Here is a 15,386-nt window from a genome sequence, read left to right as displayed (position 1 = left end):
TACATTTTGCACACAACAGGTGCTCAATAAACATCTGTTGGGTCATTGATCTGCAAAAGATTTTCTAAGACAGTGAGGGTAAAGAACATTAGTTTTGGAGTCAGAGAGATCCTTCTGTGGAAGACCACTGGCAAACTTCAGTCTCCTTCACTGTAAAATAGGACTAACAACCATCTCAAAGGTTGTCAGTGAGAATTAAATGGGATATCCTAGTAAAACCCCAAGCCCATGCCTGGCACAGAAAAGGCACTTAATAAATAGTAGTGGTTATCAGTAAGCTGTGGTATAGTGATAAGAACACAGACTCTGGAACTAGGCTAGCCCTACAACTTAAGATGTTTGATGCTGCAAGGTTTCTTTGCCTCTGTTTTCTGCATCTGCAGAAATGAGGATGTCAGTGAGGACAAAATGAATCAATATACACAGAACACTAAGAGTAGTGTCTAGCACAAGGAAATGAGCGTGTCATGTTAGCTCTAATAATTATATTCTATCCCTTGAACTGGACCTAAGCATATTAATCAAGTTCAGCCTGGAGGAGCATTTCAGAAAAAGAGAGAGGAAGAAAAACAAACCCCCCAAACTCCACATTCAAAGAGCATACAGGTGTAGCTACAAAAATAGCCCATGGGAGATATGGAAAGGCTTCCCAACAAACTTGTCAGGCCACTCTGAATTGTTGCCCCCTTTGTTTTCTGTTCACTGTACTTCTTTTTTTTTTTAAAGACTTTATTTATTTGACACACAGAGAGAGAGATCACAAGTAGGCAGAGCAGCAGGCAGAATGAGAGGGGGGAAGCAGGCTCCCTGCTGAGCAGAGAGCCTGATGTGGGGCTCAATCCCAGGACCCTGAGATCATGACCTGAGCCGAAGGCAGAGGCTTAACCCACTGAGCCACCCAGGCGCCCTCACTGTACTTCTGATGATCTGTTTCTGGTGTGTCAACTGTATCTCTCATGAAGACTGGGATTCTGTCCCTTCCCCACCTCAATTGTAAGTTTGTGCTGAGTTCATGAAAGGGAGGGACAGAGAAAATATAAAGAGAAGGCGGCACTCCTGGACCCATCCCACCACTCACCACCCACTACCCACTACCCACCACCACCACCACCACCAAAAAAGAATTCCAAGCAAAGCAATTGCCAAGATAAATCACTTTTATCTCTATAGGAAAGGGAGGATCTAAAAAAAATATAAATTACATTAGTAACACAACATAAGAAAAAAAGAGGGGGAAAAAAACAACAGAGAAGTCTGTATGATGCTATTCTAACCTGTTTATAAAAAGGCCCTGCATCAGAAATTCACAATCCTACCCACTTCTAAAAATATATTTAGACATGTACAGAAGCGGTGGGCTTGTTTTTAAATTGTTTGCTTTTTTTGTAAAAATATATTAAAGGTGAATAGAAATCCTCTCTCCCTGCCCCCTATCCAACCCCCAGCTCTGTGCTGGGGATTGGAGACCAGAGGTAACTCTCACCATGTTCTACACCTTAGTTACTACCACTCCCAACCCCTCCCCAACTTACTTCATCACTTAGAACCTGATAACATTAAAAAAAAAAAAAAAAAGCACACTAGCCTCTTTGGAAAAGCATAACTCTGAGGGTAAACTTGCTTTTCATTTAAAACACAAAACAACAAACAGGAGGCTCTGAGAGCCCAACTAAAGTAAATGGAAACCCAGTCAAATGGAGGTTGGGTTTCAGTTCCACAGAAACTTCTAACAAAGAAACAGAGGGGAAAGAGGCCCGGAACCAGGGGGATTTGCTAGCAATTAGCTGCCTTTGAAAGATCAAGGGGGTGGGTGTTAATGGGCAGAAGGGCTGGGGTCCTGGTCTTGGTTACAGCAGTCAGGGCCTAGTCAGACAGTTGCCTACACAGGGACACAGGCTGCCCCCCTTCCCTCCCCTCACTACCCTCTGCTGCCTTGAAATCCCCAAGAAAGCAAAGCTGGGTGGAAACAGAGGAGAGGGGAGTGGGGACCTCACATGCTAGGGGGGAGGTAGCCAGGCTTTTTGCCTTTGGTGTGACTAGATGGAGGACTGCATGGCCCCTGGAGTTCCCAAAATTAAAAAAAAAAAAAAAGCAGATGGTTTTAAGGGACCCCTGATTCCAAATAAGGAGAGTAGATGTGGGCTGTAGAGAAAAGAGAGACAAATTGGAGACACAAAGACGACATGGGAAGCCTCACATACTCCTGTGGCCTGCATGGTAGCTGTTAAGTTCCCCAGAAGCACTGGGCAAACTGGGGTGAGGTCGAAGTGGGAAGTAGAGGGCAAGGATGCTCTCTACTTGCGCAGTACCAAAATGGAGGGAGTGGGACATTCTCCATCCAGTCCAGGGTGCCAGGGAGGCAAGACAGGCAGAGGTGGAGGGAGTTAGGGGGAGGAGAAGGAACAGGGAGAGGGGTTGGGCATTGTCTGGACTACAGAGACATCCACAAGGGGAAGACAGGGAGTGGAGGATCAGAAGATCTGCTCCTTTACAGATGGGCATCTCCTCTCCCAGGCTCAGGCTCCCGAGTAGTGCATCTGCACTCTGCTTGGGCGTTGACCTGATGTCTGGGAGCACAAAGGCCAAGAAGTGAAGATGTGAGTTCTGAGGTCTTCTTCAGACCAAGACCTCAGGTGGGGAAAGAAGCAGGGAGGCTCCTGATGGAGAACCCAGGGGTGAGCTCTCCTGTCACATCCTCTCCAGAAGGTCCAGACTGTGCTCTGTGGTACAGGTGAAGAGAGCAGGCTGTACATAGGGCCAGGGTTATCTGCTTCAGTGGTAAGAACTCTCAGACTTTTGGAAGATGGTTTTTCACCTGTTGGGGCCCAGCTACAGCCATGTGGATAATGTTCTGTGGGACCTCAAAATCCAGGCAAATCCCTGAAGTTCACCCTGGGACAGGGGACCTCATCTGTAACCACCCGAAAGTAGCTTCCTCCAGTGGGCTCCAAAGTCATGGTCAAAGGCTTGGGTATCAGTCCTCTCCCCACCTTGAGAAGTGATAGAAATCTCTCTTCTTCCCAAAGGTGAGTCAAGTCAGCCCATAACCTTTCAAGCCCACCTCTGAAAATGGCCCATGGTGGGGCAGGAAGGAGACTCCGGAATCTCCTCTTTATTTTCATGAAGCATTTGGCAAGAGGGGGCAGAGGCTAGACCCTTCTCCTAAGAACAAGTCTGGAATGGGACATGTCCACTAGGCTAGGGGGAAGAAGGGGAAGGAAATATGGGCAGAGGGGGACAGGCTTCTGGAGATAGGGTGGGAGCTGCAGCAAGTGTTGAGCACTGGGCGTCCCACTTCATGACTAGGGAAAGAACAAGGGACCCAGGCTCACTTTATGCCTCTCCTGAACCTGTCTTCCAGCTTTAAGTGGGGATAAGAATAAAGGGCAGACAAGGCTGGTAAAAAGGAAATGGGCTGGAGCAGCAGAAAAGAGGGCTCAAGTCAGCCAGAAACCTCTCCCATTCACTGCTACTCAGAGGTATGGAGAAGGCAGGATGCTTTAGTGGAAGTAGGGAAGGGAGTTAGGGGAGTTGGTGCAGGAGCCCGTTGGGGAGTCCGTGCCTTTGGTCAGTTCCAAGAAAGCAGGACAATGCGCCTCAGCACCTTGTCTGGGGCAGAAAGGATCCAGGAGTGCCCCGAGAGTTGACAATGGAGAAGGCAATGGGGGTGAAGGGGTGAGGGGCAGGACATGAGGGGGCTCACAGAAGTAGTTTGCCATTTCTGTGGATTTTCAGGATACGGCCAAGTCTCTGCTTTGCTGTGGCCAGACCCTTTTTAGGACGCTTTCCTGTGAGGAAAAGAGAGGTAAATAAGAGGCTGTGGCACCGGCTTCATAGCAATTCCAGTATCAACTATCTTCAGTCTACCCCCCCTCCTCTGTTCCTCTGCCCACAGAGTCTCCCCATCCTTATACAGCTCCAGCACATATTGGGCAAGAAGGCTTCCTTAACCACTTCCATCCAATACCACATGCCTTGGTTCTTCCTATGACCTCCCGCAGCAGCTATTAACCCCCTGGTTAGTCTATCTGGTTCCTTTTCCTCAGATTTCTTTGGTCCCAATCATTTTTCTTCCTAAATTCTGTGGGGCTGTGGTTATGCCTCCCTGTCCTCTTATCCTGAGCACTGTTATTAGCTAAGAGCCTGGTTAGTGATTATATTTGGTGTCCCAGAAGGTGCTATCCCCAAGGCCTTTTTTCATTAGAAACCCCCATCTTCAAAAAAAAGAAAGAAAACCCCATCCTCATTACCCAAGGCCACACTGACCTCACTACCCTTGAGCTGCATGCTCTAGGGACTGGGCTTTGAGGGCCAAAGTAAGGAAAAGGAGGGATTAAGCACTCGTCCCATCACCTCTTCCTCTCTCCACACATCAAATCATCTCTCAGGTCCCATGTGACCTCCTCCGTATTTGATCAATTTATCCCCTCCCTCTCTGTTCCCTCTGCTATAGCCTCAGCCTCTCTTCACTGCAGCCTGAACCTATGTACATGCCTCCTCCCTAGACTTCCCACCTGCAGCCCACCCTCTGGTTACCAGAAGGCTCCTTCTAAACCCACACCTGAAATTCCTCTGTTTAGCACCAGTTAATGTCTCCTCATGGCCTAAGAGATCAAATCCAAGCATCTGAGGTTGGCCATCAGTATCCCTCCCAGGTATTCCCATCTACCAGAGTGCTTAGGGTTTGGAGCTGGTGACCCTAAGATCCTTCTCAGTTTTGCAACCATATGGCCATCATACCTTGTCCTGCTTGATTGCTCTGGGAGCCAACTGAAGGGCGCCGCTGGGTCAAGAAGACACCAGGGGCCATGGGTGTGGTGCTGCGGTTCGCCTGGGCCATACCAAAGGCATTGGGACGAGCAGTATATTCGTGGTCAGCAAGACTCCCTGAGAGGGCCTCTTGTTTAGGCTCAGGAGGAGGCGGGGGCGAGGAGGAGGTGAGAAGCTGGGGTGTAGTGGCCAGAGCTGGAGCTGGTGCTGCCACACTGAGAATGGACTCCTGAGGGCGAGGCTGTTCTACCTCCTTCAGTAAAGGCTTCTTCTTGATATATTTCTTCTTTTGGGCTTTCTGCAGCTCCTGAAATACAAGCCAGGTGGAAGGAGAAAATTCAGAAGTGGAGAAAAGAAAAGAATTGCCCAGAAAGGAAACTAGACACTGGTCAATGTGGTCCTGCAGCCCACCCCCACCCCAAGTCTAGCCTGGATGTTTGTATACACAAGGCAGAGGCCTTCTAACACCTAAGAACATCTCTTTGGTACCATCCATCCTTAAGTTACCACTGCCATGAATCAGTACAGTGGTAACAAAAAGGTAAATGAATTCAGAGACTTGGGTTTTGGTCCTAGCAACTGCCATTTATGAAGTGGACAATGGACACTTCTAATAAGAATAGCTGAATTTATGACAGCAGCTAAGGCCCTTTGTACAGTTGACACTTGAAAAACATAGGGGTTAGGGATACATGTGGGCGAAAAATCCACATTTTAACTTTTGACATCCCCCAAACTTAACTACTAATAGCCTACTGTTGATTGGAAGCCTTACTAATAACATAAATGGTTGATTAACATATATTTTGTTATGTTAAATGTAATATTATAATAAGGTAAGTCAGAGAAAAGAAAATATTAAGAAAATCATAAGGGAGAGAAAATACATTCATAGTACTACTATAATTTAAAAAATCTACTATAATTAAAAAAAAAAATCTATGTTTGAACCTACATAGTTCAAACCCATGTTGTAAAAGGGCTAACTGTATACTTCATTTATTCCTCATAGTAGCCATGAGAAGGAAAATGCCTCAGGTTATAGAGGAGAAAACTAAGGTACAGGGATATTAATAAGTTGAGCCCAAAGCCTCACAGGTGAAAAGTTGTTGGGTCTAGGATTCAGCCAGGTCTAACTGAATACCCACCGTGCACACTTCTCAAAAACGGACCTCTGGGTGTGAAAGAGTAGTAGCTTTGGAATGAAAGAAACTTGGGTTCAAATCTAGGTTTGTGTTCCCTAAATGGGATGACCCTTGTCAAGTTACTTACTAACCTTTGTGAATCTCAATCGCCTTATCTGTAAAATGGGCAAAATAAATCTGTTTTTTAGGGTTGCCAGAAAGATTAAATAATGGTGTAAAAACTCATAGCACATAATAAGTACTCAACAAATGGAAAACTATTATTCTATGTTCATCTCTTACAATGGTTTCTCTTCCTCTTGCTGGTCTTTTCTTTTAATAGAGGACTTGGCAATCCTCCAGGTCACTGGGTCTTAAAAACCTCAATTCTGGATGGGAGGGATGAATAAGGAGTTGTGTCAATTCTCCCAACATCTTGGATTTCATCCATCCACTGCTTTATGGATCTACTATCCACTGTGTAGTGGGTACCTGTATAGTGGGCATCTGGAGCCCTGAGAACCTGGAAAGGTGGTGCTGAGAGCATGTGAACGACTTCACCTTCTGAAATGCTACACAGCCACACAGACCAACTCAGTGATTACATTTCTTTGCCTTGGCAACACGGGCCTACTCCTGCCTTCGGAAGATCTGACAGGCTGTGGCTATCATAGGAATTTCTGGGGGATAAGAATAATAATATTAGTAATACATGCCAGGTACTGTTCTATAATTTAACTCATTTAATACTCAGAAGAAGTATGAGAAGAAAGAATGAAAATCCCATTTTTAGGAGAAGAAACTGTGGCACAGGGAGATTAAGTCATTTTTCCAAGGTTATAGGACCAATATGTGACCAAGCTTGGATTCAGACCTAAGCCATCCGGCTTCAGAATCTCTTTTCTCAACCACACTGCTATTCCACCCATACCAGAAAGTACATTTCTAACCCCCATTTCTCTCACCTGAATCCAGAAATTATCTATTCACACCTCGATCACATAGCCTAAATTTTTCTATTGTCATTGCCAATCTCCTTGTATAATTCATCCAGATTCCCTCACTAAAGACTAGACCATCTTAGGACAGGACCACTTACACCTTGCCAATCCTTGCTCAAAAACCTGTTAGTATATCTGACATTCATGTTTGGTCATTCATACTTACCCAATCCATAATGATAACACTGAAAAACTAACACATCTATAGTACTTTGCTCTGCGGCAAATGCCATGCTCACAGCTTTCCCACACATTACCTCATCTAATCCTCAAAGTTTATGAGGAAACTGAGGCACAGAGAAATCAAGTAATGTGCTAAAGTGGTAGAGTGAGGATTCGAACTCAGGCAGGCTGGCTCTACAATCCCTTTTTAAATCTGAATCTATCTTATTCCAGTTCCCAACATGCAGCTTCCAATGCAGAAATATCTGCTCATTCATTCATGCATCCATTCACTCACTCGCCCAACATGGATTAAACACATATTTAGTATAGTGGGGATATCAAGTTAAATTAGATATACCCCCACCCTTGAGGCACTCACAGTTTAATAAGGGACACAGGAAAGCATACTTACAAGTACCATGAGAGAATACTACAGAAGCACAGAAAGCCACTGAAATAAACTGGTGGTAGGTGGTATGAAAGAGTGTTAGGTAAGGCATCTGAAAGGGATGATCCCCAATGGGCAGAGGGAACAACCTGTGCGAAGGCACAGAGGCATGAGACAGTGTGATGTACACTAAGTGAACTACAAGCACCACAGTGCAATAGTATGGCTGGTGCAAAGCACGTGCATGAGGGGCTGGTAGGAGGTTAGGGAGGAGAGGTGAATACAGACCAAATTAACAGGACCTTGGGTGCTTTGCCAAGGATTTCCCTTCTCCTGGGATGCCTCTTGTTCCTTCTAAAAGTTGAGCCTGCCAAACCACTTCCAAATTTCAAATTCTCTTCTTTGAGGTCATCCCTGACCAAACCGAACAGAAGTGAACTCCTTAGGAGGCACTAGTAGTTTTCACACCTTTAATTAATTTATCTGTTTATTTAAAAGAGTAAACCCCCCCTCCCTTTTTTTCCAAATTACATCTTAGATGGCACCAGGATATACATAACAGAAGTTCTGGTCAAAGAAGGCCTGCTTGTCTGCTTGGTCTCTGCTGGCTCCCAACAACAGCCATTGAGACATTTCTAAGCAACTCTAGAGCTCCATATAACAGCATATTAAAAACATCGTTCTATTAAATTTTATTTAAATAGGATATAATTATTAAATTATATAAACATTTAACTATTTTATTGAAGTAGCAAGTAACAGGAAATTTGAAGTTAGAGGATATGAGTTTGAATCTTGTCTCCTCCATTTACTGGCTGTATTATCCTGGACTAGTCACTTAAAGAGAGTCTCATTTTCTTCACCTGCAAAATGATGAAAATATCACCTATTGAACAGAGCCACTGGCAGATTATACAAAACATTGTACATGAAAGTACCTAGCGGAAAACAGATGCTCAGTAAATGCTCTAAGCAATAGGATGTTGCCTAAGGAGCCAAGGGGATGTTAATAAGGAGAGAATCAAAAAATTCAACTCTAACTGTTCCCAGGGTTGCTGAGTACAGTATACACATTAAAGAACTTTGCAAACTGTAACCTGCTAGGAGGTCAAGTTGGTTCTAGTGAAGTAACCCTTTAGGACAAAAACCAGTGGATAAAGTTTTCTTAGAAAGTAGAGGGTAAATATTAAGGCAATAATATTTGGTATACTTCTAGTTCTTTCTTTTGTTGTGAATTCCTCCTTCTAGTCATTTTGCCCAGAGAAAAATGGATGAACAAGAGAACAAAATAAAAAATGTCAACCATGACCCAAGCAAAATACTCATACATGGATTATAAGAACTAGCATAGAGGATCATAGAGGAAGGGAGGGAAAACTGAATGGGAAGCCATCAGAAAGGGAGAAAAACTATGAGAGACTCTTACCTATAGGAAATAAACTGAGGGCTGCTGGAGAGGAGTTGGATGGGAGAATGGGGTTTTAGGTAATGGGCATTAAGGAGGGTACACGATATGATGAACACTGGGTGTTAAACGCAGCTGATAAATTACTGAACACTACATCTGAAACTAATGATGTACTATATGTTGGCTAATTGAATTTAAACTAAAAAAATAATATTTGGTATAGAGGACAAGGAAAGCCTCTCCCCAAAAAACAAATTCTGATACTGATTGGGAGGCTGAGAACTCAAATATACTCAGCTGGTAACCTCCTCAGGGCTTCATCTGAAGGCAAATGTTCTCATTCAAGGACAGAGAGAAGTTGGCCTGCTTGGTCTCCGCTGGCTCCCAACGACTGCCTCTGAGACATTTCTAGTTTTTGTCCTAAAGGCAAACTGGGATCAGTAGCAGGGCCACTGCCTGGGTGTCAGCACCTACCTGCTGGGCTAGCTTCGCAGCTGCTGCAGCCAAGCCTGTCTCAATGGAAGCTACCCGGGTCCCCTCACGCACAGGACGGTCCTGCTTTGGTAGAGTTGGGGTCACACGGGCTGCAGAGGAAACAGGATGAAAACAATTATTTGAACGTCAAGCATATTCCCTACCTCTGAGCCTCCCCCAAAGGTGGTCTCATCGGTCTCCCAGCCTCTAGCTTTTTACAAAGTCTGATTTTGTTTCCCATCAGGTAAGAAGCTAATTTACAAATGCTCAAAGTACACAAAGCATACAATGATTATAGGATAAAAGTTAAGTTTCCTAAACTGGCATTTAACGTTGTCCATGTCCTGCTCCTGGCTTACCCACCTCCTCAGCCTTATTTCCACATCCATATTCTCAGCTTTTCTAGACAGAATGGATTCCTTATTCTATCTCCAGAATATGTACAGCTCATCATCTTTCTACTTTCATCCTCACCATCCACATTACCTACAGTACCCTCTTTCCTTTGGCCACATCTTCAAAACCTGACTGTCCTTCAAAGGTAAGCTGAAATCAACCTTCTGTACACAAACCTCTAGGACCTGTCTTGCTCACATTGGTCTCTCCCTCTCTGAACTTAAGATGTATACCAGTCACTTCATATATAGCACCACACCATCCTGTCTCATTCCCTAACTTTGACGTGCTGTTATGCACATGTTATTTTGCCAGCCCAACAGGCTATGAGCTCCTGAAGAAGACTATCTTCTTGTATAACCCTTTTATAGTGCCTTAACAACCTTGAATCAAAAAGGAGTTATTTTTTAAAAAATAGTTATTTATCCCACATTTTACACAGTAAGTATATTTTACCAAAGAGCCCCAGATGATGAAGGAAAGCTCCTATTTACAGAAGAATGCCAGCTAATAAATGTAGAAAGAATGACAAAATTGGAAAATCACAGGTTTGTAAGCCCTAATAAAACAACTGATTCTAGGGACCTGGATAGTGACACAGTACCAAACTATTACATACATACTACTTGCTAGTCTCAACAAGGAAAAAACTAACTTTACAATGGTGAGATCATATCACCTCCTTAACTAAGTATTAACTTGATTATTACTAATAGTGAGACAGCTGACTTCATGTACCTCCTGATGCAATGCAATATGAAATTCACAGCATCACCTTGGAAGCAGTTTTGCCAAATATCTAAAATCAAGTAAGTGGTTCATATTACTTCCAGTTTTTAGGAAACGGAGATAAGAGAACGAGTTAAATGATACCATGAGAAAACAGTCAGACATTCTACAAGATAACTGCCCTAATGTTATTAAAAAGACAATGTCACAAGGAAGTAAACAAATCTAGAAGGTGGGATGGGTCATAGGACAATTATATTACTTTTTATAAGAAATAAATAGCACAAAACAAAAAAGGGGGTATGCTCTAGATTAAGAGAGACTCAAAAGGCATGACAGCCAAATGCTATGCGAACTCTGCTAGATCCTTATGTAACAAACCCACTGTAAAAATACCTTTTTATGGTTAGACAATTGAGGAAATTTTATTATGGATTTAGGATTAGATAATGTGCAGGAATTATCAAATTATTGCTAATTTTGTTATGTGTGATAACAGGATTGTGGTTATATGAGAAAATGTATTTTTTAGAGAGGTACATTAAAGTACATTGAGAGCAGGGAATGACAAAATATGTAGGATGTGCTTTAAAGAACAATTTTGAAAAAAGGGAACTAATAGATGAATCAAACATGGCAAAATCTTGATAACTATTGTTAGTGGTGGTTGTATGGGAATTTATTGTACTATTCTATTTTTAATTAATGAAAAAAGTCAATGTCACAGAAAAAAAGAGGTGGTAGTGGTACCAACCTAGATTTGAAGATTCCTTGGTTGGTTAGCTGCTGCTGCTGCTGCTGTTGTTGTTATTGTTATTATTAAAACATTATTATTATTATTATTATTATTAAAACCTTTCTGTATAAGTAGTATGCAGATTCTAGAATAAGCAATTCAGGAGGCTCAAGTCCCTTCTTTAAAGGCGGTATTTGTTCAAAAATGATCTGAAGCAAAGAGAACAAAGGAAAAAAGGGGTAGTAGGTTTGTTTATTTGAACAAATTATAGCTGAGAACTTCCCTAATCTTGGAAAGGAAACAGGCATTCAAGTCCAAGAGGCACAAAGAACTCCCCTCAAAATTAACAAAAACAGGCCATCACCAAGACATGACAGTGAAACTTGAAAAATACAAAGATAAAGAGAGAATTCTGAAAGAAGGTAGGGATAAAAGCTATTTAACCTACAAGGGTAGACACATAAGGTTATCAGTTGACATGTCCACAGAAACACAGCAGGCCAGAAATAAGTGGCATGATACATTCAAACTGCTAAGTGGGAAAAATATGCCAAGACTACTTTATCCAGCAAGGCTGTCATTCAGAATAGAAGGAGATATAGAGAGTTTCTAGGACAAGCAAAAACTAAGGGAGTTCACGAACACTAAACCAGTTCTGCAAGAAATATTAAATGGGACACTTTGAGCAGGAAAGAGAGACTGAAGGCAACAAAGACTAAAATGGAACAAGAACTTTACAGGTAATGCAATGGCAACCAAATTCATATCTATCAATAATTACTCTGAATGTAAATAGACTAAATGTTCCAATTAAAAGACACAGGGTATCAGAATGGATTAAAAAAAAATAAAAGCCATCAATATGCTACTTACAAGAGACTCATTTTAGAACCAAAGATACCTCCAGACTGAATGTGAGGGGGTGGAGAACCATCCACCATGCTAATGGAAAGCTGGAGTAGCCATATCTACATCAGACAAACTAGATTTTTTTGGAGGAGGGGGAGGGACAGAGAGAGAGAAAGAATCCCAAGCAGGCTCCATGCCCAGCACAGAGCCCAATGTGGGGCTTGATCTCACAACCCCGAGATCATGACTCAAGCCAAAAATCAAGAGTCAGATGCCTAACTAAGTCACCAGCTCAACCAGCCAGGCACACCCAGACAACCTAGATTTTAGACCAAAGACGGTAATAAGAGATGAAGAAGGGCACTGTATTACAATAAAGGTATTATCCAACAAGATCTAACAAACTTAACTATTTAGGCCCCTAAATCGGGAGTAGCCAAATATGTAATGAATTAACAACAAAATCAAAGAAACTCACTGACAATAATGTAATTATATTAGGAGACTATAAACCACCCCACTCACAGCAATGGACAGATCATCTAAGCAGAAGTTCAACAAGAAAACAATGGCTTTGAGAGGCAGGCTGGACCAGGTGGCCTTAACAGATATATTCAGAGAATTCCATCTTAAAGCAGTAGAATACACATTCTTCTTGGGTGCACATGGAACATTCTCCAGAACAGATCACACACTGTGTCACAAATCAACCCTCTACCAGTACAAAAAGACTGAGATCACACCATGCATATTTCAGACCACAACACTATGAAACCTGAAGACAAGCACAAGAAAAAATTTGGAAAGACCACAAACACATGGAAGTTAAAGAGCATCATACTGAAGTATGACTGGGTTAACCAGGAATTAAAGAAGAAATTAAAAAATACATGGGAGCAAAGGGAAATGAAATCATGACAGTCCCAAACCTTTGGGACATAGCAAAGGCAGTATTAAGAGGGAAGTATATAACAATACGGGCCATCCTCAGGAATTGAGAAAAGTCTAAAGGAACTGGAAAAAGAACAGCAAATAAAACCTAAGGCCAGCAGAAGGGAAATCATTAAGATCAGCGCAGAAATAAGTGATACAGAAATTTTAAAAAACAGTAGAACAGATAAACGAAATGAGGATCTGGTTCTTTGAAAGAATTAACAAAACTCATAAACCCTTAACCAGACTTATCAAAAAGAGGAAAATCACGAATGAAAGAGGAGAGATCACAACTAACACTGAAGAAATATAAACAATTATAAGAGAATATTATGAGGAATTATATGCCAACAAATAGGGAAATCTGGAAGAAATGGATACATTACTAGAAACATATAAATTACCAAAAGAGAAACAGGAAGAAATAGGGAAGCTGAACAGACCCATAATCAGCAAAAAAATTCAATCAATAATCAAAAATCTCAAAAAAACAAAAAACAAAAAACAAGAGTCCAGGGCTAGATGGCTTCCCAGGGGAACTGAACCAAACATTTAAAGAATTAATACCTATCCTTCTGAAACTGTTCCAAAAAACAGAGATCAAGGGAAAACTTCCAAACTCATTCTACAAGGCCAGCATTACCTTGATTCCAAGACCAAAAACCCCACTAAAGAAGAGAATTACAGACCAATATCTCTGATGAACACGGATGCAAAAATTCTCAACAAAACACTAGCTAATGGAATCCAGTAGTCCATTAAAAGGATTACTCACCATGATCAAGTTAGACTTATTCCTGGGCTGCACAGGGGTGGCTCAATATTCACAAATCAAGGTGATATACTGCATTAATAAAATAAAGCATAAAAAAAATACAATCCTCTCCATAGGTACAGAAAAAGCACTTGACAAAACACAGCATCCTTTCTTGATAAAAACCCTCAACAAAGTAGGGATAGAAGGAACATACCTCAACATTGTAAAGTCCACATACAAAAGACCCACAGCTAATATTATCCTCAATGGGGAAAAATTGAGAGCTTTTCCCCTAAGGTCAGGAACATGACAGGGATGTCCACTCTTACACTGTTGTTCAACATAGTACTAGAAGCCCTAGCCTCTGTAATCAGACAACAAAAAGAAATAGAACACATCCAAACTGGCAAGGAAGAAGTCAAACTTTCACTCTTCACAGACAACATGATACTCTGTAGAAAACCTGAAAGACTCCATCAAAAAATTGTGAACTGATACAAGAATTCAGCGAAGGGGGCGCCTGGGTGGCTCAGTGGGTTAAAGCCTCTGCCTTCGGCTCAGGTCATGATCTCAGGGTCCTGGGATCGAGCCCCGCATCGGGCTCTCTGCTCAGCAGGGAGCCTGCTTTCTCCTCTCTCTCTGCCTGCCTCTCTGCCTACTTGTGATCTCTGTCTGTCAAATAAATAAATAAAATCTAAAAAAAAAAGAATTCAGCAAAGTCACAGGATATAAAAACAACATACAGAAATCTGTTGCATTTCTATACACCAATAATGAAGCAGGAGAAAGAGAAATCAAGAAATAATCCCATTTATAACTGCACCAAAAATTATAATGTACCTAGTACTAAACCTAACCAAAGAGGCAAAGATCTGTATGCTGAAAACTACAGAACACTTATGAGAGAAATTGAAGAAGATAAAAAGAAATGGAAAAACATTCCATATTCTTGGATTGGAAAAGCAAATATTGTTAAAATGTCTATACTACCCAAAGCAACCTACACATTTAATGCAATCCCTATCAAAATAACACCAACATTTTTCACAGAGGTGGAACAAACAATTCTAAAATCTGTATGGAACCAGAAAAGACCCCAAATAGCCAAAGGAATGTTGAAAAGCAAAGCGAGAAGTATCACTATTCCAGACTTCAAGATGTATTACAAAGCTGTAATCATCAAGACAGCAGGGTACTGGCATAGAAACAGACACACAGATCAATGGAACAGAATAGAGAACCAAGAAATGGACCCACAACTGTATGGCCAAATAATTTTCAACAAAGTAGGAAAGAATATCCAATGGAAAAAAGAATGTAAAGAATGAAACTGGACCCCCTTCTTACACCATACACAAAAATAAATTCAAAATGGATGAAAGACCTAAATGTGAGACAGGAAACCATCAAAATTCTAGAGGAGAATGCAGGCAACAACCTTTTTGACCTCAGCTGCAATAACTTCTTAGTAGACACATCTCCAGAGGCAAGGGAAACAAAATAAAAAACTAAGTATTGGGACTTCATCAAGATAAAAAGCTTCTGGACAGTGAAGGAAACAACTGACAAAACTAAAAGGCAACTGACGAAATTTGGGAAGATCTTTGCAAATAACATGTTGTATAAAAGGTTAGTATCTAAAATCTACAAAGACCT

General features: G+C 41.7%; 1 protein-coding gene across 4 annotated transcripts in view; it reads right to left on the bottom strand.

The window, feature by feature from the left end:
• Positions 1 to 1,145: 1,145 nt before the first annotated feature.
• LOC111139928 (PHD finger protein 8) overlaps positions 1,146 to 15,386 on the bottom strand; it is a 96,851-nt gene continuing 82,610 nt past the window's right edge. For 3 of the 4 annotated variants that reach the window (XM_022492339.1, XM_022492340.1, XM_022492342.1), the window contains 3 exons: positions 9,331 to 9,440; positions 4,741 to 5,077; positions 1,146 to 3,788 (listed from right to left, as the gene is read on the bottom strand). In XM_022492339.1, coding sequence (XP_022348047.1) covers positions 3,700 to 3,788; positions 4,741 to 5,077; positions 9,331 to 9,440 — 536 coding nt within the window. In that variant the 3' untranslated portion in view covers positions 1,146 to 3,699. The remainder of the gene's footprint in view (positions 3,789 to 4,740; positions 5,078 to 9,330; positions 9,441 to 15,386) is intronic. The other variant, XM_022492341.1, reaches the window with a different exon arrangement.

The sequence above is a fragment of the Enhydra lutris genome, unplaced genomic scaffold, assembly GCF_002288905.1.
Source record: "Enhydra lutris kenyoni isolate GAN:26980312 unplaced genomic scaffold, ASM228890v2 scaffoldscaffold125, whole genome shotgun sequence".
NCBI classification, from domain to species: domain Eukaryota; kingdom Metazoa; phylum Chordata; class Mammalia; order Carnivora; family Mustelidae; genus Enhydra; species Enhydra lutris.
Note: the sequence above shows the minus strand (reverse complement) of the source record. Positions and strands in the feature narration are given on the sequence as shown.